General features: G+C 35.2%; 1 protein-coding gene across 2 annotated transcripts in view; it reads left to right on the top strand.

Moving 5' to 3' along the window:
- ANKS1B (ankyrin repeat and sterile alpha motif domain containing 1B) overlaps window positions 1-25,361 on the top strand; it is a 432,952-nt gene that overhangs the window by 64,499 nt on the left and 343,092 nt on the right. For both annotated transcript variants that reach the window (XM_062585768.1, XM_062585759.1), the window contains exons 5-8: window positions 325-400; window positions 3,582-3,683; window positions 11,864-11,974; window positions 14,812-14,987. In XM_062585768.1, the coding sequence (XP_062441752.1) occupies window positions 325-400; window positions 3,582-3,683; window positions 11,864-11,974; window positions 14,812-14,987 (465 nt within the window). The remainder of the gene's footprint in view (window positions 1-324; window positions 401-3,581; window positions 3,684-11,863; window positions 11,975-14,811; window positions 14,988-25,361) is intronic.

The raw sequence follows: 25,361 nt of genomic DNA, 5'->3' as shown, positions 1-25,361 counted from the left end.
ATTGACTAGCTCTTCACTGACTATAATAGGAGCCTGGAAATCTTACTCAAGTGGAAGTATCTTAATCAGGAGTTGTATTACACCCCTACCATATTTTCTTATATTGTTACTAACTTTTATGGTGGGACTGACAGCATTTATGTTGCTATCCTAGATAAAGGAACTATTTTAGAGGAATATTTGTTTTTCTTCAATGTTTTTTAAATGTAGACAAAATAAAAAAAGGAACATTTTTTTCACCCTAACTGTATTATTTTCAAAAATATTCTTTGGCATTTTAGATTTGTATTTTAAATGTCACATTATGTTTTTTTTTTTCCCTAGACAGAAAAAGGGAGTGCACTGCATGAAGCAGCCCTATTTGGAAAGGTGGAAGTAGTACGCATTTTGCTTGAAACAGGTAAATCCAACTTCCAGGAAATGCTGAACAAATATTCTTAATATTGCTGATCTGATATTTGTCTCCTTAAGTTTTGGTCATATAAATTACAGTTATCTTTTTCAGCTTTTGCAAATCTAATCACATGTACCTCTACTTAAGAGAATGTTCTTCTAGAATAAGAAATTACTATACACAAAGAGAACAAAAGGAACATTTTCACTTATGATTGAGAAATTTCATATATGACTCAGTGTATGGCAAGCTTGATACAAATTTGAGAATAAAATGGCTACATAAAATTTTGTTGTTCACACTGAAATACAAGCAAGAATATTTAGGTTCAGCATAGAAAAAAATATATTACTCACCCATTTCTTTTTTTCTTTCATTCTTTGGAGCCATTGGTGGTCTGTGTGATCTCCAGGTTATACAGCAGTACAGTCACTTGTCACTCTGCCTGAACTGACCTGTGCTGCCTATGGGCTTTGTTCCCAAAAGTGTTTGGTAACTTTGTGAAGCAAAGGTTGATCATATGTCATCACTTAGAAGTGACAGTGTTATTACGTTATGGAGATTCCATGTACTCTTAACTCTTCATTTCCTATTCTCTGAACACTAATTTTTAGTCATTCCACCATGTATTAAAAAGAGATGGGATACCACTGTGCAGTGCATTTTATTAATGCAAGATTTGTAGGATTTAATTTCCATTAAAAAAAAAATCAGTACACCCATGTACCAATGCCTAGTTCTCCTGCTCCACTGCTATCAGCTATCTGACCAAGGTCATCCAAGCTACAGGATGCACTGATTATATGTTCAACCCTTTGGTGTTCTAGTAATATTATACATTCCTGCATAACGTGTTCATCAGAGCTCAATTATTTTCTCCTCTGTTCTTCTCCTTGGTGAAAGAGGTATGAGACATGTGGGCTGATGAGTGGGATAAGATGAAGAAATAGTCTAAGGGGAATTTGCCAGAACATGTTTTGAAAAGTAGATAGAACAATGATGTGGTGTACCATGAGAGAAGGGATCATCCAATAGTTCCAATAGGAAGATTTTAGATCTTCATGCACTTCAGAACTTTTCCTATAACTTTCCTTTGGTTACTCAGCAGGGGTATGTGTATTCTAAAAGATATATTTATATATACCCCTGTATATTTATGTGTATATTCAGCCCTGTTGTTCTGTGTGCATGCACACCCTGGATGTTCTTATTCTGAGATTAAAGTGACCTAATTTAAATGTCTTCCAACATGATATAAACTAAGGCAGAAGTTTATTTGTTTGATCTAGAGGCCAGAAGATTATCTTCACATTTATTTCTTTCCCTTGAGCTATTCCTTCACCTGAGCTACTTCTAACAAACATACCATCCTGTTTATTCTCCATTTCCCAGATAAACGTAGAGTGACTAGGAGGAAAAGGGAAGGCACTAGGTCTCTGAGAGTTGCATTTTTATTGACAGGGAAAGAGAACAGGCATACGGAATCCATCTACAACATAAGGGTTCAGAATTTTTGCAAGTAAATTATTCATCTAAAAAACTGTTTTAGATAAAGGAGAAAATCAGTGAAGATATGCAGAAATAACTTCTCACTGATCTTCATTATCAGTGTTTGTTGGTAGGTGGAGTGCAAAAGAAAGTATATCCCACTCATAGCTCCTTACCTGAATCTGAGCTGGTATGTACCTGATGTAATATCTACTTTCAGAAAGAAAGTCCTTCCAAGATGCTTTCCTTTTTGGAAGAACAAGGAGGAGGCAGAAAGGGGTCATCACATGCACTCAAAAAGGCAGAACTCTTTTATACTAATTCACCTGAAAGAGGACAGAATGGAGAACACAGAAAGCTAGGAAGCACTTAGACCACAGATTACTAATACTTCTCACAGATCAGTATGCATTGTAGCCTCTGTCAGATCACAGTTGTACTACATGGTGAAGTAGAGCCTTCACCCTGAAATCCTTCAGCCTCAAATTCTCCGCAACATTCCCCACATGCTCTCTGTCTTTCATCTGTCAATCCTTGTTTTCTCTAATTCTGCTTCAGAAAAGACTCAGATGTTATGAATGAACTAAGTAGTGCAAAGGAAATAAAGGTGTAAGTTGGTGTCTCTGGCTTCTGAAAATCAGCTGCCACAGTTAATTACACTAGCAGTTTTTTGGCTCTATTTTCAGTGAGAAGACAAGTACCTCTTTTGCACAAAACAAACTAGGAAACTCTTGATCAGGCTAGGAAATAGCAAGAACTGCAGCCATTTCTGGTGAGCAGAGAAATCCTTTCATACTTCCAGAATGTCTTCTTAAGTCCTGCTCCCTTTGATTTCTTCTATTCAGTTTCCCCAGAAAAATCTAATTCTGTTTGTTAGGATCCTTCATGCCTCTACCATTTATGAGTATACATCTGAAGTTAAAAAAAACCCCAAAAACAAAAACAAACCACCTTCATTCTAATTCTATAAGGCACACGTTCCAAAGTAGCCCCTCCTAAGTAAAGGTGGAGATGCAAGCAGGATTATGTGCAATACATGTTCTCTGACACCTACCCAGGATAAGGCTCCAACTTACATATATAGGTTTTTGTTCACAGTTTGAACCTAACAATTTTATCAACAGTTTGAACAGTTTGTGTGATCCTCTAGCTGTTCTTACAGCCTTTTTATTACATATGGATATTTCAATCTGTTTGGAGTATGAATTTGGAACATGTTACCATGAAGTACAAAACTAAGGTTAATAACTTTTTCAGTATTGCTTCCAACACACCTATTGACACTATGCACTAGGTGTGATAAATATCAAATGAGTCAGAGTAGTTTAGAGGGAACTAGAATGTAGGCATGTAAAACAAACATTCAGAGAAAATCTTGATTTTATAAAACATTCTTTTTGGAAAGGATGTTTCCTAGGAGCAATCTGTTAAAATAATCCCAAATTTTGTTCAGGAAGCTTACTTCTATTCCCTTGAGTTACAGAAACATAAAAAAATCCATGTTAGCATACGAATTTTAGACTACCCAAGCTCTGAACAGAAATGGATGTTGCATTTCAACTATAGCAAAGCTGTTAATCTGCTACAGTTGTAAAACTGCTTGCATTCAAATTACAAGATAAACAAGTCTGATATACTGCATTTATAATAAAAAACATCTGAGGTAAAAAATTTCACCGCAAGTCATTTTCTGTTTCAGGAATTGATACCAACATAAAGGACAGTTTGGGCAGAACAGTCCTAGATATCCTTAAAGAACATCCATCTCAGCAGTCACTCCAAATTGCTGCTCTGCTTCAAGGTAAGTTATATTCAGTCATACATTTATTAGAGACAAATCAGCATATCATTTGGGAAAACCAAGATATATAGTATTTTCTGCTCTTATAATATTTCATTATTCAAGATAGAAGTCTTTTGAATTAAAAGGATGTAACTGTTGTTTGCTAGATACACAAAACTGACTGGTTGAATGTCTGCATTTCAGAGTTAACGCTTTCCTTTTTCTGACAATAGACATTAGTGTGATGTGTCCCTTATAATTACTTTTTGTAGATTCTTCATTATAAAATAATGCATTGTAATATCTTACTGCAATTCCATTCAGTTATAATGGTAAAGTACAGCTGAAAAATCTCATCAGTTCATAAATAACCACTATAACTGAAAGATAATGAAAAATTTACAAAATATTTCATTATATTTTTCTGGTTTTCTGTAAATTTAAGGAAAAAATAGGCAATAACTCTTGTCATTGTACCAGAAATAATATAATTTTGTTGTACAAACATTTGTGTGTCTCATTTCTCATATTAATTTCATGGCGTAAGACTGATGAAACTCCATTATTTACTTCAATTTTATACTCTAGAAGATGGTGACAAAGTGGTGAAACATGAGCTAGTCCATAATTTAGTGTTATATAACATTCCTTCTCTGTATGCAATTTGTTATTTTGCAATTTTCAGATTAGTCTTTCATTAGCTGTGATTGATGGAGTTCATTGCAGGTATTGCTGCATCTCTACCTGCGTTAATTCTTCCTATCTTTAAATCAATGATTTTAGTCAATTCAGGGCGGTTCTACAGATATGCCGGCTGATGCTTCAGTCCCCTCTACACCTGTATTTCCTCCTTAAAGGAGATCACAAGGTGGTCTCATTCCGTTTATTAACCAGCAATATATAACATATATAATAGCTGCTTTAATATGCATTTATTGTATCACATACAATATATATAATACTATATAACAATAATATATAATAATAATATAATTATATATTATAAGCATACATTGTTTGTTTTAATGAACTAGCTTACCATGTGGTCCAGATCCTAGAGTCAGCTGCATCCCAGATAACTGGCAGAAATGGTCATCAAAAAGTAGGGAGCAAGATATAGGTGAGGGAGGTAGGACTGTCCTCTGTCAGCAGAGCAGAGCTCTCAATTTGACTCAGACAAGCTACTGAATTTTCAGCCTCTTTGTCCTCACTAAGCTGCAGCAGGAACACAGCACTCTGTAGCAGAAAAGAGGGGTATGACCATACTGAAACTGCCATAGTGGCAGGAAAAGGGTCAGTCAGAGCTACCCCTTTTTTAGGCATCAAAATCAACTATACTTTGGCTATAAATCCAAGCTTCATTATAGTGTTCCATTGCCAACTGAATGACTTGTCATTTTAGTATTTCTGCATTGTTCCGTCTTCTCTTTAGCCTGATATCTTCTCTTTAGCCTGCAGTCTCAACCCCGTTGATTAACAAAGTTTCTTTTCACCCATTCCTAGTGTCATTTTGATAGGTCAATATCTGTCCTTATTTTTTACCACATACACAATTTAAAGACATTTTGGTGCTTTGACATGCAATCTTTTTAATAACAGTACCTTCAAAGTATAAAGAAGGCTTCAGCTGATATTAGTGTGAGACAACTGTGCCTATAACAAACAGCTGATTATTTTTGCTCTGACTGCCGTATAGTCAGAAATGATGTGTAGGGATGAAAAATATTTACAAACATGTCATTTTGTGCCTTGGGAAAACATGAGGAGCCCCTTCAAAACTCTTCTGTCAAACCTGTCTGAGATTCTTTTACATCAACAGAGAGTTCACTGAAGTTTTAACCATCAAAAGTGCGAACTGTGAGATAAAATTGAGAAATAAAAGTATGAGTGGCAGAATTCTATACTAGCATTACAGATTATACCCTCACTTTTAAAAATTAAATGAGTATATTCTGCTTTGAAGTATGAGCATTTAACTTATTGTAGCTGAAAGATTAGCAAAACATTGGGATTTGGGGAAACTCAAATATACTGTAGTTGAGTTCTACTTCATTGGGTAATGAATTCTAAGCAAGAAAGGGCAATTGCTAAGAAAGAATTAACGCTGTTAATGCTCCTCTCTCCAGTTGCTCTCTAAGGCAGCTTACAGTGGAACATTCATGCAGACTTACAGGAAAAGGAAATGAAATGAATGGTATCAGTCAATCACTTGCTGGATTTTGCAACAGTTTCTTCCTAATTTTTTTCCCCTGTGGCAGACACAATGGAATTGAATTGATTCTTTCACCTTGTTGCCAGGCTAGCTTAAGATTTTGTCCACTAGCATTCTTATTAATTATTACCATTTCCCCCTCATGTTGTTATAAAACCTAATAACCTTAGTTAGGTCCCAGAGTGTCACTGTACAGTATGTACTACTAACACAGAGCAAAGTATTTGTCCCAGATCCATACCTTTAGCTTTCTAAATATGAAACAAAAGCTGAAAGATGCATCTAAACAGATTGGCAGAAATGAACAAGGAAATAATGTGACTATTATTACTTCTCAGTCTGATAAGTAGTATTCTATCCTGTAAATAGAGGGATAACAGAATTGTAAGAGGAGTTCTGGGGGAGAATAATGAGTTGGTTTTGAGGATATTGTGACCCCTTTGAAAGAAAAAAATATGCTCGAAAGAAGGAACTAATTTACTTCTTTGGAAGCAGTTCATGGAGGCAGTAATATCAAAGCTGTTCAGCTGATTCTAAAACCTACAGGACTGTCAGTCTTGGTTGAATAATGGAGAACTCTGTTATCTTCAGTAACATAATGGTAATACTACACAGCCTTCAGAATTTGAGAATTCTGGGTAGAAGTTTCTATTGTGTTCTGCCTTTATTTAAGAATATTTACAAAACTACTTTTGAGAGCTTATAGGTTAAAAAGAAACAGAAACTTTTGCCAGTAAGATTTTGGAAGTGATACTACTGTTTCTGTGATCTTTACATCCTTTTCCATCATCCTGAGAAAATAGTAATTGAAGTTCTTGCGATAATATTTTTGTGTGCGTGTTTGAAAGCCTGCCAAATTTTTGGAGAAGTTGGGCCATTATCTGCTAGAAAGAAAGGAAAAAAAAATGATGAGATCACTTTAAAGAGCAATCTGAAAAAGGCTGAGTAAACTCTATGTCAGCTGCATTTTTTTTACTGTCTGTTAATTCTAGCCAGAATTATTAAAAATGACAATTCAAGTTTTAATTCTTTGTCTTTCATGTATCCTCCATCATTTTCTGTGTTTTGCTTAGGTCTGAATGATATTGAACTTGGTTTAAAATACTTATTACAATTTAGATTCATTATATGATAATGAAGAAATGGCTGTCTAGGCATTGTGTACTCAAAGAGCAGAGAATTAGAATACTGTGCCAAGTAAAGCTAGTTTTACTGGACATATTTCTTGGATATAGTGAAATGACAGCATTCAGTGCTCAAGCAGTATTGGCACTTAGGGCTTTATAATTAGGCATTGAAGATAAAAAGGATGTTGCCAAGGCTGGTAGGCCTAAAATTAAACCAACCAGCTGTGTTTTAGCACATGTGAACGTGATGCAGGTGCGTATTATATGATCTTTCAACTCTTCCCACTATGTTCTCTATTAGAATCTTGCTCTTTTACTATTTCTGGAAACAGAATTCTGGTTATTATGAAAGAAGGAGATAGTAGATAAACAGATGAAAAATGACAAGAGCAGCAGGAAGGCATAATAAGCACTGGTGCATAGACAATATGGAGGGAGATTTAATGGAAAGCTATTTCCTCTCTCTTCTGCTGAAGCTGCTAAAGAAACTAACGTTGTCTCTACATGTTACGCAATTATTCATAAATGGAAAATGCATAAGCAGCTGCTTGAATGGGAAGCAGAACCAGGACTCCTTTCTCCTCTTTGCTTAAAAAACTGCAGTATCATTAGTACAGTCCTTGTTTTGTTTATTCTTGCTTTCTCTTTCTCTACTGCTCGTTCTGTAGACAAACAGATATTCCATTCCCTTCAGTACAGATGCCTAGCCTAATCGATAGTCGAAATAGGTTTCCAGTTTAGGCTTTTTCTAGGCTTTTGCTGTCTCGTGAGGGGAAAAGAATTGTTATCTTAATCCCTTTCTTTTCTGATGACTTTTCATCTCCTTTTATAAGACTATTGTACAAAAGCTGTATCACATTAACTATGTTTATTTATTGTTTTAAGGTGCTGTTTGAGGAAGATATTTCTTTTGGGGAGTTGAGGTTTAGGTACTCCCTTATCTATCTCAGAATCACATCAATACTTGGGTACTTGTTTCTGTTTGTCTTCCCTGAACACAGGCACAAATATTCACTTACATGTCTAGGTCTTAAGCATCTACTGATTTCAGGGTTTTCTGGGACTAAGTTGAATTCGAGTCATTTAGAATTGTTCTCTGAAATTTAGAAGAGGTCAGCCCAGCCTCAGCTCAAGTCTGTCACCTTAGCAGACTAGAAGGTAACAGCTGTCAGCTCGTTCTGTATGTGATGCTGCTTAAAGAGAAGAGGAAGTGGGTTACAGGAGCCTTGGGTGGGCTGGAGATTGCTCCTTCTCAGGGGAAGCAAGTGAGCCATCTCAGCAGGAGCTTCCAGAGAGCTCATGGGCTCAGGCAGGAAACAGTGGAACTGCAGGAGGCTCAGCCAGGTGCTGGGAGAAGTGGAGACCTGGGCCTCAAGCAGAGCCTTTGGAGGGTAGAGAGTGCTGTGAAGATTGCTGCCTTTCAGGAAGGCAGGGAGTGAAGCAGGAATAAGGACCCTTCTGCAAGAATACAAGTTGCGGAGAGGAGTGGCTTCTAAACTTGTTTTATCCCTCTAATCTAGTTACTTTAAGATTCTTCTATTTCAAAAGGCAAGTATTCAGATTCTAATCAAATTTGGCTTTTTGAGTTTAAATGCCTTTCAGTCCCTTTAGTGAAAGTTACTCCTAGGAGAAACTCTTAGTAAGCCCACTCCCATAGCCTGGCTGACACAGACTTTTAAACAAAGAGGGAAAGGAGCTTATATTTCATTAAAACTTTTTTTTCTTCTTCCATTACAATTAAGAAGTTCTCTAAGGCTAATATAAAAAATAGGAGGCAAAGCATTACTCTAGAAGCCCAGATTTATAAATAAAGCAAAAATCTTGACCCTCTTACCTGACCAAGGAATTAGGACCGAGATAAGCTAAAGTTAAAGCAAGCTGCTCTCTAAAGCCTAGGCTTTTACTGCTCCTTGAAGTTCAGCAGTTACTCCAACTGAACTAGGCTGTGTTTTCATGGCGAGTTTCCTGGTGCTCTCTACTCTGAAGAGAGCTGTGTTTTTCTGCTCACATATTAACACTTTCTCTTCTGCCTGGCTTTGGCCTGAAGACTGTACAGAAACAGATGGAGTTCTAGTTCCAGCCATTTGACCTTTCGAACATTTGCTGTCTTCTAGGGTTTATATTCACCGCTGTCATATTTCTATTGCTATGTGACCGCTGTTATACTATTCCTTTTTGTGTACATAGCCCTGTTTAGACTGAGTAGGGCTATATTAAAACCAGGTAACTGTAGGAGAGAATGCTACCAAGTAAGTAAAACTTTTTGGATTCTCGATATTAATCCTCACTGAATCGTAATCTGCTGTTTGAGTCAACAGATGTAACATGCTCCATTCTTCCCAAGGCAACACAGTGAGGAACAGTCTCTGAAGTGTCTATATTAACATATGCTTCCCTTGCCCCTTCCATGTTATTCATGCTGGTTATCTGTGAAACATGCAACAGGATGACTTGATACAAAAAAACTGATAAAAGAGGCATTTAGATTTGGACAGGTTACATTTTAAAAGATTTTATTGTCCCCTTTCACAAGAATGCTAGTCTTCTCTCTAAACTCTGTGAGACCACAACTGGAGAAACTGTTGGTCATTAAGTGGTGTAATTGATTAAGGTTTTTTTCTCTATTATCTGTCTTTTGGAGGAAGGTGATAGAATTCAGAACAGTCTCTCAAGTACTCTATAATCAAAGTAAATGATGAGAACAATATAATTAATCTTTTTCAGTAAGATTGGGCAGATTTTGAAGATGAATTTCTAGCCAGCTGCAGATGAACAAACTTCTACTGCTGGTAAAAGTATCCACTGTTTTATTTTTAGTAGTTGGTCTTTGACTTTTAAAATAGATCAAAAAAATGCTTTTGTTTCAAAGCCTGTTTCTTTGATATAGTCCAGGTAAGTGCCTGGACTATAAGCTTCTCGTCATCAAATCCTTGTCTTTATTTGTCATACATCAGGTAGAATTTTCAATAATATAAAAACAAAATTAAGAGTAAAAATCCTATAGAAGTAATAAGTTTTAGGACATAGTTTCACTATGCCTCTTAAAAGAACACAAGCTTTCATTAGTCACATTCTAAACCTCTACAGCATAATATATGCTGAACCTTTTGTGAGGTCTCCTGGAAGGAACTGTGCAGTTTTTAAGTAAGTATTTATAAGACATATGTTGAACTTGGGATTTTCTCCTCAGAACTAGCTTTTGGGTAGGTGCATTAGTCTGAAAGTGGGGCCTGACAAAGAATAAAAATACAGTACTTTTTAATATGCATATTAGTCAGCAAAGTTAAAGTTTTCACTCTTTTCTTTCCTAATAATATCTTTATTGGTCCAGTAGTTTAACACTCCCACCTGGTAGAAATCTATTTAGGTTTGCTTTTGGACAGCTGCACAGTTTTCAAGAGCATGTGTTCAGGCATCAATTCCTTTCTGGTTTTGGGGGGTCTAGCCTCCCTTTTTATATCTCTTCCAACTTGCACTTTAACTTGATAAATAATATAACTGACAGAGCTGGAAAACATTCCAGAGTATTTTGTCAGGCTACTGTTTTTCTTATGGTCTTACTTACAACTCATCTTGATGTCTTTGCTTCCAGCACTAAAGTAACAAATAATAGTCCCCATTGTCATATGGAGAAAGGTATGACAGATGATCCAGGGGGGCATTGCGAGCCATCAGACTTAAATGACACCTTCAAAACACATATTCTTAAAAAAAACAACAACCTACATAAGCATTCTGAAAGTGCGTGCTGTTTCTCTGCCATTTCCAATTTCAGTTTCTCAGAGGCCTATTTTGTCATAAATTGTATTTTGTTTAGGGGTTTTGTTATTTAATCGTGAATAAAAGCAAGCTTAACAAGTGTGTCGTAGACTGTAGATATTAAATTGGGAAAATTTCACTTCTCAGAAACTCTTTCACTCTTTCAGTGTGATTTTGATGAAAGTAGTTGTAGTTTGCTTTTATGTGTGCAACACCATGTATTGCTGTGATTACCACCTAGTATTGGAAAGTGCATGTCTAAGCAACTTCGGGAAATCAAGCAAGTGAAGATGCGGAATAACTGCTTGAACTGTGAACTAGTCATTCTGCTGGAAATCAAAATTGTCATTGCATAAATTAATTTCTAATTTATTATTTAATATTTTCCTACAATATAATATTCATTAAGGTTCTGAGTGTTCCATTGACCTAGACTGTGTACAAACATACATGAATATAATGTGTGTGCATATGTAGTATACACAAAAAGAATAGTAATGAAATTGAAATTTAGATAATTCATTATTTTGTATTTGTCTGTTTTATAAACATTGTCATGAATGTGGAACTAGGGAAAATTTCAAAGAGGAAAAGGAGGAAAAATTTAGAACACTTTTCCAGATGGCTAATTAAAATTAAATTTCTGAGATCACATTCTTTTTTCCTCATGCATTGTCTCTGTACCACAAATAGAAAATTTGGTTTTCTTAACAGGATCAATATTTTTACTTTTGTGCTCCTTGAATAAAAACACTAAATAACTTTAAAAGGAAAGAAGACTCAACAATAATAGTAGGATGGAACAGTTATGAAGCTATTTAAAGATTTCAAGGAGTCAGAAAAGTCAGTGTGATAGTCACTACTTATTAAGCCTACAAGGAGATTTTTATAACATTTTCAGCAGATTAGATGAAATAACTGGCCATTGTAGTGTTTAGATAAATGTTCAGTTTTAGATAAATGTTTTATGAATAATTGTAAGGTTATAATATAAAAAAATCAAAAGGCTTTCATAAAAACAAAGTAGTAAATATACTTTTGATTGGAATAAAAACCCATTAAATCAGGAGTTTAAGTCTATGTATATCTTTAAATTGCAGAATATATGGAAACAGGAAATGCAAGTTTTTCAGAGGAACCCCCACTGGAATGCGCAGAACTTCAGTCTTGCATTTTGTCCCCAGAAGTTTCTCCGTCTCCAAAGGCTAAAAGTAAATACATGTGCTCTTTGAATGCAGAAGCTGTTTGAAGTTTCTTTTAATATTACAATTATATCACTAACACATTTATGCTAATATGCTAAATGAAAAGGAGAGTTAAAGGAAGTTACTGATATTGAGGAGCTTTTTCTCCACCATGAACTAACTAGCTTAACTACATATACTGTAACCTGTGTCATACTGGAAAACACAGAACTGGATTCTCAGGATGGACAAGTCACTAATGGCTTACAACGTGTTACTTTGTTCGTCTTAGATCTGTTTAATTTATCTTTCAACATGTATTTCATAATGAAGTATAACAAAAGCATGTTAGATATGCCGAAATACTCTACAAACATTGTTCACCTTCAAGTTACAGGCTCATTTTACTTTCTCTTTCCCAGTGTGTTACATTTGGATGACTCTTTTTAAGGGTGATTTGACTACCGCTCTCCCATTCTTCCTGCAGATAAATCTTCTACCATATCTTTCATGTACCATGCCTATCACTGTTGCATGTACATGCTTTCACCTTATGTTATGTTCCCTGATAATTGCATAAGACTTGGAGATCCATTCATGTTTCCCACTGGGATACTGAACAAACATGCTGTATCACGATAAGTATTTCCTTTGACGTTAACAGATCACTTACGGAGTCAACTGCTGTATGTAATAGAAATAAGTCTGTCCTGAAATTAAGTAATTACTATTTTTAAAAGAAGTTCTGCTTCTTAAAGGTAAGGTCATGATCTCAGATTTCTTGTTTCCACTTTCAGGGTATAAATAATGTAATACATGCTAGCTTGCTTTTGTTTGTATATTTTGTAATCTGAATCTGAAGGAAAGAAATTGTACATTATTGTGCTTCCTGTCCATCTGTCTATCATTCTTTCTCTAACAATCTAATTCCAATTAACTAAATCAAACATAGAAGAAGGATAGCAGTATCAATTACCTTCCTTCATGAAAATTGGTAGCTGGATAGAGGAGACAGACTTTAATTAGTGCCTGCGCTGAAAGAAGGGTAGGCAAAATTCATCTTTTATATATTCTTTTCGGCAGCAATGAGCTAGCCAGTTAGCATACACTTACTGGCAAGTCAGTCAGCACACTTGTAGTTCCCATCATAGCACACAGAACTCATTCTTGTCCAGTGGTAAATAATGCAGAGCATAAGTGGAAGAACATGGGATTTTTGCACTGAGAGAGTGAGAGCTAGGGGACAAGGTATAAATTGGTAGGTATAAATCTAATTCTGTTTCTTTTTAAGGCAGTGAAATGTAATTTGAAAATAAATCTTAATATTTAGGTCTTTAACTTCCAATTTTTATTTACTCTAATATTAATCTTGAATAATTTTAATTTTCTGATTAGAAAGATGAATATAAAACTATAACTGTTTATACCTTTGTTTTATTTACAATTTTTGTGGAAAATAGGCATTGACTGAAAGTAATAAGAGTTTTGAATACAAATTTCTGTTACTTAGATAATAAATGACAAATGGATGCTTTTAATTTTTAGCGTCTGTTCTTGGTTCTGAAAATCTCAGTCCTAACTGGCCAGTAGTTGTAATTTTAAAAATATTTTAGAATAAGTTATATCATTTATACTTACCTAGCATAAAAGGCTAGGAAAAACAATGACACAAAAAGAGTTCTGTACTAAGCAGATACAATCTTCTCTGATACTTCCTTAGTTACATATATGTACATGTGTGCGTTTTATGTGTGCTGAGCTGAATATGCTCACTTTGTTATCTGTTTCAGCATTTTATTTCCAAGGATGGAATAAAATGGAATAATCTCTGTATTATATTGGGATTATATCATATCCAACAATATGACTCTTGGAAACCTTCAAAAGAGAAGGGGTTTTTTTATTTACACTTGGAAAAACTTAAGTGTTCATTTACACACTCATTGTTATTACTGATAGCTATATGATCCACATGCAATAGATTATCAGAGCCTAATACAGGTGTTCATAACAAGTAGGTGATTATTCCGTGGAGATGTCATTGCTGGCAGTAGGCAGTGGGCTATCCATTAACATAAGTTAACATACAAGGTAATTCTAACACTTATTGCTATCAGTTATATTTCTAATAGTGGCCTTCAGTGTACAGAGAGTCTGATTGTTTTTTATCATTTTGCTGGATTGCTTAGCTAATGGTATCTGATAAATGAAAGTGAAATCATGAAATACAATACAAAATTCGCCAAACATGGGTTTCTAATAGACTGCTGTAGGGAGGCATATTTAGACTTGTAGGTTTTGCCCAGTGTATCCTGCCACAGTTCCAGGAAATGCAATCCTGGGAAAGTGAGCAAGAATTGAACCCCTTCTCATTGATGGGACAATTTTGTATTCTCAGAAACTCAGTTCTAACCTACTTACAGTTTGTGGAACCTATAGAATGTCTTATTTGCTTACAGCAACAAACAAGAACCCAATGCAGAGTACAGAACACTAGTCTTGTGTTTGTATAAACCTTCTTATTCTTTCATTAATCTTTACATTCTCAGATAGCTGCTATTTCTAGTCACTTTTCAGGGTTAGAAAACAGAAAGGGTAAGTATATATTGTATTTCATGCTTACTAAATATATGCTACGGGGGAAGGCAGGAGCATGCAGATTATCTCCAGTGGTTCCCTTTCTAGCATGAGGTACCTTTACATTTTCCTTTTCTGGGACTTGGGCATGAAGATCACAGTTGAAATGATAATATAAGGAATATAAAAAATGCTCCATAGAATTTTAAAAAATATGCATTTCCTTTCTGGGCACAAATTACCCCTGGTAATCTAATTATTATCTAATTATTTGTCTGTTTTTAAAGGTGAAGCTGTGACTGGAGAATTATCAAAGCTCCTAGATGAAATCAAATTGTGCCAGGAAAAGGAATACTCTTTTGAAGATCTGTCTCATACTATATCAGACCATTATCTGGACAATTTTAGTAAATTATCAGAGGAAGAATTTGTGACCAGCGGAAGCCAAACCAAGCTTAATATAGTAAGTAAGACGGGCTATAAGGAAAATATGTTAATTTTTATTTGCTTTGTTTCCTGTGTATTCAAGAAAGAAATAATCAGCAAGAATAATATGTCTAATAATGTAACAGTGAAAAACAATATAGCATAGGCTCATTATAGATTTAGAATATATTATTTCCCTTGATTTGCAAAGGTGTTACTTACCGAATTAAGAATGGCTTTGATGGCACCACTAATGTGAGCAAAAGCGCAGACTAATTATCCTTTGAAGCATGGAGGGTGCTTAGGAGGCTTTTATGAGAAATCATTGAAATCAGCCTGGATATTACTGTACCTGAAACTAAATACTTGCAGAATTAGATGAGAAGCACTCAAACTAATAAGAAGCAAGCATCTTCGGTTGTGATTCATATACATTATATTATTATATGACTTTTGCAATAGGCTAATATTATTAAATGCTGAATGTGTGATACTGGAAATTGTTGTGGATGTGATATTTGAACAATTTCCAACTACAGCTGAAAATTTAACTTCATTAATACTATTCCTGCTGTAGGATTCATTTTTTTCATTCCAGGGTAATAAGGCATATTTAAAAAAAAATGAATTTTCTTTTCTTCAATAGGTAAAGTAAGTAGGATTGCCCAGGGAATAATACATAGAAAAGGGAGAAAATGCAAAGTGCCAACTTTCAGTTCCTTTTTTTACACATCAAAAACAATTATGTTCTCATATGTGGGGAAAAAACATAAAAAATTAAGGAATTTTATTTGCTAGAAGATTTATTACAATATATACAGACAGAATGAGATTTACAAAGATGGATAGATGCCCAAAAGTACAGTAAATATTTTTGTAAAACTCTTCTACATGCTTGAGTGATTAGATATATAGCTCATGTTGAAGTCAGTCTGCAAAAGATACTGATCTCATTTAAGCATTTTATACAGGTCTTTCTAGTGTCTTCCTGTATTTAGGTGCTAACTGCTATTTAAATCTGCTCAGTCTCTATTTTGCAGAAAATGCAATCCATTAATCCGGTCTACTCTGAAATTTTTACAGACCTAAATTAAACAGAATATGAATAGGAAGTATTCAGGCACTAAATCTGTAATTTACATGCAGCAGGAAAATACAAAGCTAAATTAAGCAAATATATTTGCTGAGATTGAATTCATTTGTATATTGTCCTAGAGATGAAAAAAATTATTCAAAAATGGTAGTTAACTACTAACAATTTTGGAGGAAAGGACTTTTTTTTTTTTTTTTTTTTTTTTAACCTTCCTCTAGCTTAATCCTAAGAAAAACTGCATTTTAAAGACTATATGGCTTGATCCAACATAAGAAAGATTTTTTAAAGATATTATGGCAATGTTAGCAGACTGAGTAAATCTAAAGGCACATTCAGGCAAATCATAATGGAGTACATCATTACATTTTAATAGGTTGCACTATTCTTTTAATAGAATGATTTGATAAAGTAGAATACACCTTGGAGTTAAGAGTCACTTAACTTCAAGATATGTGGGACACGGTCTGTAGCACCACAGTTCATGACTATATTGCATGACAGATACCTGCCATGGTGAACTCCATAGTTCTGTTCTTGTAATTATCCAGATTGGGACTATTTAAAGCACGTTTCATCTGTTTCCTACTAGTGCATCCAGCTTTCCTTTCAAAGAAACTAGAGTCAGGGTGATGGTGCACACTTCCAAGTCAAGATGCAAGGCAGGGCACATTTTCTCCTAATATAGACCCAACCATACAAGCCTATATATAAAGGACTCTTCTGTAATTGGTGATTATCCTATTCCATCTAAAAGATTCATTTCATATTTTTAAAGTATTTTAAGGTCACTTAGTCTGTTCCGTTGCTTCCTGGCTGCCTAACAGCCAAACAGAAAATTATTCCCAGTTTTGAGGTAATTTCTCCCAGTTTTGGGGAACTGCTGCCTTTCCTTGAGTGTGTAGACTCACTGTACGGTGTATGGATGATCTGAATATCCACACATGCTGTAGGGAGCCATCCAAGCGTAACCAGGAAGAGATATGCTTAGCTCTGAAAATGGGTGCAAAGGTGAATGCTGTCAAACTATCCTCAGGGCAAGACAGTTGAGCATGGTGGTGGAAGAAGTGAAAGGGTAGAGTCACAATTGAAGAAAGCTAAATGAGTATTTATGTATAGCACAGAGATACAGGGAGAAAGAAATAAGTGGAGACATATATGGATATGGAGAGTGAGGAATAGATTCCTGGATCTGTATCAGAGAGGAGAAAGGTTCTTACAGCTTTTTTTGACTTTAGGTTTCACCTCCTTGGGAAGCTTCCATAAATTATCTCAGTAGGGCAGTGGGATGTTCCCTGTTAACTGCATTCATTCAGTTTATATTCATTGCTGCTGCAGGTGCCAGGGACAGCATATGGGGGAGACCTGCACCAGGTGTTCCTGTACAAGCTACCTGTCCCTGCTGCTTCAGCTTCAGTTCAGCAGCTGCTCCCCTAACATTAATTCTGACTGTGCCAATTTGCCAACAACTACACTAAATGGGTGCAGAACTCAGGCCCTATTGGTAATGTGCCAGCTGATGCCATTTCTTGCACAAATTTCAGTTCCAGAGACTAGGACCAGTGCAGGCTTTTCAAATACATGTAAAGTCCAGCTGACCAGGACAGGTTTCAAAACTCAAGTCATAACACTTGGGAGAGTCTCCAAAGGAGCTGGCTACAAGGAGATAGCTTTTTTCCTGACTTTGCATCATGCTAGTCTTCTGAAAATTAGATGGCCAAGACTGGGGAACTTCAGTGGGGAATAATAGTAATTTGTGGATTGAAGCCTGATCAGATGGAGAAAGAAGCAGCAGGAGCTGCCTCTTGAGCCTAGCATGGGTACATGGGAGAGAAAGTAGCAGGAAGCAGGTGTGTTTGGAAATGTTTTTTAACAACTGATTCTATCGAAGAGGGCCAAATCACCCATGCCACTATTCTGGCTAGATGAGGTTTAGGTCATGACTGCAGAAAGGAATGTCTGCCAATTTAGGATCCACAGTCTGTCATTCTCTCCTGCATCTGAGTGCTAACCTTTGTTCTTTGAAAGAGCAGGGCTCACTGTTTTTGTTTAGCGTATGTGTAATGGGGATGCCCACTGTAACTTGTCAGTGAAAGACTTCATCTGGCAAGTGGAAATGTGGCAATGTGTTGTTCAGTTCTCTCCATGGCATAAGGGAAGGTTTTAACATCATACAGTCTCCTAAATAAAAGGCCTTAAACACCAACCTGTTGATCCCCTCCAGGATTCTTTATGCATTTTATAATGACTGGAAAAATACTAAAGCAATTCTGAGAGCAGAACTTATGATCCCCTATTCACTAATAAATTCTGTTCCTTTTCTGTCCTTGGTCAGTTGTCTTGCACTGTTTGTTGCTCAGTAGTACAGAACCTACAGAACATTTTTTTTTGAAGGAGAGGTGGTTTCAAACTTCCTTAGGTCAAGGAAGGAATTGAATCCAGTCTTCCATTTCAGGAATTATTCATCCAACCACTCAGCAAGTGATACTGATATATTTTGCACTAATGGACTTCGTCCAGCCTTCAGGAAAAAAATTGGATCATGTTTTGCACTGAAAACACTACATATTTTATTGTGTAACATCTTTTTCTTGACCAGTTCTCTGATATTTATCCTGACTTTCAAAATGAGTCATGATGATGAAGATATTGTTATGATGATAGCATGCCTACTATGTCATGATAGACTGAAGAATGGACATTTTATTGATCCTGTTTCGGGTTAGGTGGAAGATGTGTCCAAGCTGATAAGCCTTTAAAGACTATAGACAAAAACAGAGCTTTATGTGATTACAGAATCTTAAAGTCAGATATGAGGTAGAGTTTTCACAGCTCTGAAGTTAGGTGATATCTGAAAGAGACTTTTTTGGATCAAAAATTTTGGATTAGACACCTTAATTCCAGCTTTATATTGGCTCTAAGTTTCCATGGGTGTTCTAGTTAGATTCCCAGGGGCCAAACATCTGGTTTGGCAAGCCAGCATAAATACACACACACACACAAACACTCTTCAGTAGCAAGCAGTTTATTAGTAGATACTTACAAACAGACCGACCTGATGGTAATCTTGAGAAGGACCACTCCAATGCTCTCTCTCATCGTCTGCATGGTGAGAGAGAGAGTCGGCAGGCACAATTTTTTCAGGCGTCCCCAGGGAGGCAACGTGGTCCTCTGTTGTGTAGCAGCCCCCCTCTCCTTTGGAAAAATTCCGGTATTTATGATTATTTGTGGTAGGCAGGAGTCCCGGCACATGGGGCCAACAAGTGCAGGGAGTCTAGCCCAACTCTGCCCTGGTTGCATAACCGGGCTATGATACTGCGCACGCGTGCAGACTTATTTTGGGGGCCACATTGACTTTGGGGTCGCTATTTCATTACTCTTCAACTTCTGACCTTCATGTTGACTGCTTCTCATGGTGATTCAGTGGCTGGAAGCCACAGGATCTATATGTAACCAACCATTGTTCTTTCTCACAGATTTCCAAGACCTTGTTAGTTACTTATTTGTATTCTGCTTAACACAGCGGTATTGTTCTAGGCACTAAAAGGTTACAGCACTAGACCATTCTCACCAAGCATCAGGTAGCACAGATACAAAAAGTTACAACACAGACCATTCCCATCAAGTATCACGTAGTACGGATTCAATGGGACATAGAGAAATCGAATTGGAAAACTGAAGGGCAAGAGCCTGAGGACTGGAAGGCTTGGACATCTGAGAGGGGGGAGGGGACAATGGAGCAGTAAGTACAAATAAGGAGAGTAAGAATAGACACCTCAATGTAAATGTAAATAGGAGCAAATGAGGAGATGAGTGAAAATGTCCTTACAGTACACTTCCATTCCAGAAGCTGAAAGGTAAAACTGGATAAAGTTTCAGGTTCTGGAAGTCTGCTGACTGTGTTAGCTTCCTGAATGAGGACAATTAATGAAGAGGATCAACTGCGAGCACTTGTTTGCTGGATAATGCAGAGTGAGAAGACAAGTTACTTGATCATTTAACTGAAGAGTTCATTATAATGAATACACTAAAGAAAGTCAAGTTAAAGCTATACTGGAAATTTAAAATTTTAGGTGGCTGGTTTTGCGACTCTGGCTTTCTTCTAATATACATCTGATGTGCTGTCATATAAAATATTATTTCCATGTTTTGTTAATCTATCCTCATTGGTCAGTAAAACATGCATAAAATGAGTTATCAGGCAACTCTGTGTTCACTCTCCATAAAATTAAAGCCCTGACTGAAGATAAACTGGGAATGTGACTTGTTATATCATTTCAGAGAGAGCTCTGAAAAGGCATTCATATGCTTAGGGATTACTTTAGTTGGAATTTTCCAATTTTCTCAATGGTGGCTTGTACACTGAATGTGGTTGATGTTTAGATTCATAGATTTTTACTCTCAATACCTTCTTACTCCTTTTTCTTCTTTTTCATTTTGGCCATTGTGACTTAAACTTTAATTCCCTTATGCATGGAAAGACCTGAAAAGCCCTGACAGCTTCATAGGCAAGCTAGGAGAGCTTTATACCCATTTATTGTTCAGTGGTGACATATTACAGTTTCACTTCGTCTGCTAAATGTAAAAATGGTCCCTCCACATAACTGAGATCTTGCTGTTCAGCAAGTGGGAAAAGGTGCTGTGTGTTGTGCTTGAAATCATGCTTGGTCAAATTTGATGTGGAAAATGATGTAGGGAAAATCCTTGATTCTAACAGTCTAGATAACAAGCATTCTTTTTTTTTTTTTTTTTTTTTTTTTTTTAAAGCCATTTTAAACATGATTGCTAGCAAAATCAGACTTTGACAATAACCTTTTGTAGTTTCAGTTTTCAAAAAAAGTACAATTTAAAAAAATATTTATTTTCCAATAGATGGCAGTCTGGCTCAGTAATTTCAAGAACAAAAGCAGCCATCTTATATAAGAGTTTTCCAACTTTTTTCATTGCTGTGTTAAAGTCACAGATTTTTAACGAAGTTGATAGAGCAAGCTGTTTAAAAGTCTGTAATTCTTTTAAGAAGAAAATTTATTGAACATCATAGCATACATTTATACTACAAACTAAAATCTCGGGCCAAATTTAGAAATATTTTATAGCCTAAAGCTTACATGTCAAGCACCTCTTCAAGCAATTTGTGCAAGTTCAAGACCAAGTTAAGAAAACTTAAATGAGTGACTGTAACTTGCAAATCAGGGATCCAGAAGAATCAAGTGTGTCAGGAAAATGAACAGAAGAATGTCAAAGTGCATGTTGTGAGGAATCTTCAAGAGCTCCAGCAAGTAAACTGTTTTAATTTAGATTCCTCTATTCTTAGAGTAATAACTAGCATCGTTACAGGTTTCTTGTCAGGTTTGATATTCCTGTATGTGTTTTCAGGTAAGAACAAATTACTCTGAACATAATATTAAAACAAGAAATATGCTGCATTTATAACAATATGTTTTTTTCATTATGTTGGTGAATGAGAAAAAGCAGAAAGAACAAATATGGCTTTTTTTATCCACCTAAAAAAAATTCGTTTGAACACCACTGAATGATATGCTGCTTTTCATTGGCTTTGGACAGACTGTGATTGTAACACAAAAATTTGTTCATATGAGCTTCTACACTCCCAGGTATATATATACATCTATAATCAACTTCTGCATATTGGATGCAATGCATCTCAGTCTTTTCCTTCATAAATTGATACTTTAATTTCATTAATATATTTAAGAAAAATATTGACTCTTAAAGAGGATTTGTCTTATTCTGTGTTCACAAGGTTATTCTATATCTACAATTCTCAATTAAGAATGAAATTGAAAAGTGTCATGTTCTTTTTAACTTGACCAACAGTAAATATTTTCCATAGTTTTGGAAAAGTCATGTGAATATTGGATCTAAAATTGATTTTAACATAATAAATATCTACCATATACACTTAATAAAATTGAAGGTGCAAATGAAAGTATTTTCTGCAGCTCAGTCCATTTAATTTTGTAAGGAGGATATTTACTTACAATTTTTTGCTTTTACATTTATGCTATTGTATTCAGAAGCATAATGCATAAATTACATGATAAATTTGCAAGTACAAGTGCCTTACTGTCTTTGGATGTTTGACAGGAGTTTAGATTTCAAAAGACCAAAGCAATTCTGTGCTGTTAATAGCAGAGTCATATATTAAAGGATTCTACTAATTACCTGGAATAAATACTAGGAAACTTGAATAAGAAAATAAGATGCTCCCATTTTTTTGCTTACAAAATAAATTTGAAGATAGTAAAAACATGTAGGATTATGGGGACTGCACTACAGAGAGATTTTACAGAAGTGGCAGCAGTATATCTGATTAAATTTAATGTGGTTATAAAATACATAATACAGGCTGGCAGCAGTAATTTAAATTTAAACACTAAGAAAGGTTCTGTATAGTCTGAAGAAAAAGATTTGGGTTTCATCACAGGCATATAAATGTCAATGTCTGCTTACTTCTGTCATTCAAAAAGTGAAGTTGATACTTATGTATATTAAGAAAGAATGGAAAAATTATACTTTAAAAATTCTTATATTAACATGACTGAAAACATTGACCATATATATTCAAGGAGAAGATTCACTTTTAGCTCAAAAAATCAAACAGATGAAAGTTTATAAAGGCAATAAAAATATGACTGTGTTTGGTTTATATCTAAGGGACATTTCAAAGGATGGAACTGTTTTTGAAATAAGGTGGCTAAGAATATAGATTAATGATTTGTATTCATTTTGTTCTGTAATGCAACGAATAATTTTGTTAAAAACTTACACATACAAAATGAATAAAAGGAATTATTTTTGATTTTATGAAGTAATAATCAGTGGAATGTATTGTTAAAAGATACGTTGGCAAAAAAATTGGTAACATGATTCAAAGAACCAAAGAGCCAACCTAATATTTAAATAGATAATGGCTGGACTGAAATTTTATAAAGGCTAAGAGTGGCCAAGTATACTGGAAGAAAGTGATAGCTATCTTGGATCAAAAGTTGTATTCTTTAAAAACATTACACACCTGCATATGCATTATTGAAATATAAGACAGAATTTTGTGTGACAATGCTGATGAGTAAGCCAGAAATACATACAGTTGCCAGTAGCTGAAAATAATGAGAATACGTCCAAAACACATTCAAGAACAATATTGGTTACTTATAAATTAAGAAATAGTAAGACAATTAGGCCTGATTTTTTGGGACTGCATGGAAAAAAGATGCAGATACATATTATATTACATTATAATATATTGCTGTGTTTTTTGTGTTTTGCTGGTACTTATGATGGATTTTTGAAATTATGCTGCAGTTCAGTATTTGAAATATTGTTGCTTTACTTAATTCTCCTTTAATGATAGTGATAATTTATGTGTTGCAAGTTTCATGTCAAAAGAATCATGTCATGCAAGAATCATTGTTATTCTTTAACCCTTACATCCATTTCATTTATGAATCTCATTTTACAAACATTTGTTGGAAATAAAGATATGAAAGCCATCTCTCCCAGAAAAATATCAACTTGACTTTTAAAAAGATTCCCTTGTTACAAAGGTTTACCCACCCTCTGAAGATAAGATTATATAACTTTAAAATTGTTTTTAAAGCTACCACACAACTAAAAAATATCTGGTAGTCCTAGTTTGTAATGGATGTAGTGATATTTCCCACTGAGAACTTTTGGTATATTTTCTTTCATTAGACATTTACAACCTGACATTCAGTACCAAACATCTACAGTTTTTGCTGTTAAATATGAAATGAAATATTTGCTATAAATTACTTAAGAAAACTGTTTCCGAATTTTGCCTAAATATGAGAAAGTTACATTATTGCCCCTTCTGTTAGGCAGTTTATCCAGCCAGGAGAAGTTCAGAAGTTTCTAAGTTTCTAAGTTTCCCTTTCTAACCTGTGATTGATAATTATCAGAATAACTACTTACATTATTGTCTATATCCGTAGGCCTTGATAATACAGGGTGAATCAGAGGCTTTCTAACTGCAGCAATGTAGAACTTTACATAGAGTTATTTGCCCGGTATCACTCTTCACGCCCAAGTGAATTAGCTTGCAGCTCCCTCCTACTGGGATTTCTGGCAGAACTATTGCTGCACAGTTCTGCAACATGCTATATGGACATATCATACAACACAGTCAGCACCTAAGAATGTAATATCCCGAAACATGACAACGCTTCGTATGGTGGAGCGTATCACTGTATAACTATAGGGAGACATTGGCCAAACCAGTGGTTTATCTAATATGCATTAAGAAGTACCTACTTTTTTTCCACTAGAATGATTTCCTGGAATATTTAGCCAGTCTGTCCAATTATGTATGTGTGTGGCAAATTCCTTGGCTATCAGATACTTGCAGGAAAATAGCTTACAGACAAATGAATCTCTGAATGCTGTTATGTCTTTTATCTTACACCGGTGAATCCTAAATGTTTCCACATGTACGCCACACGATTTGCTTCAAAGGACCCTGTATTACTATGTTTTGCAGAGCATGTGAAGTATATATAGGCATTTTTTTTCATCTGATGCATTTATGCTTGCATTTGTTCTTATATAGCAAAATCTGACAGAATAGAAAAGAACAAATAGTTTGCATACACTGTCCTTAACTTGGAATACTTCATGCTTATTCTTTCTTAAAGCTTGTCATTTCCTGACTAAGTAATCCTAGCATTTGCAAGTTTATTTTGTATGTAAATCTTACTAGGCTACCAGTCACTTCACTTGCCCTGTTCTGGACTCTTTCATCTTAGCTAAGTCTCTTTTACATAAGGATCTTGAATATGGGTATAGCATTTTTTCCATATAAAGTCATTATAATATAAGCTTTTCAGATCAAAGAGGTTGTTTGTCTTTGTGGCTACAAAGCTGTATATAAATTCAGAGTGCTCTGCAAATGACTAATAATACTTGATCTACTCAAAAATCCTATTGGACAGCTATATTTTCTTAAATTAACCTCAGTAGCTTTTTGCATTTTTTTCACAAAGACTGTATTGCTTCAGAGAATATCATAGGTTGTAGTAATAAATGTATATGTAATTTGAAGGCTGCACTGTTTGATTTTACTCATATAAATACCCCAAAAATCTACTAATCTCAACAGGATTAGCCAGGATCTGAGGACTCTAGCAGAACTGATCTTGAGATTACTTTGCCAATATGAAGTATATATTTATCTTTATTAAATATTATTTTTATGTTATTTGGTGTTTAAGAGAACCTTCTTTTTCATGCATATGCATGCCGTTTTCCTTCCATAACATGCCTAAGTAGCATCCGTGATTG

This window comes from Rhea pennata, chromosome 1 (genome assembly GCF_028389875.1).
Source record: "Rhea pennata isolate bPtePen1 chromosome 1, bPtePen1.pri, whole genome shotgun sequence".
Lineage (NCBI taxonomy): Eukaryota > Metazoa > Chordata > Aves > Rheiformes > Rheidae > Rhea > Rhea pennata.
This window is presented reverse-complemented; position numbering and strand designations above follow the sequence as displayed.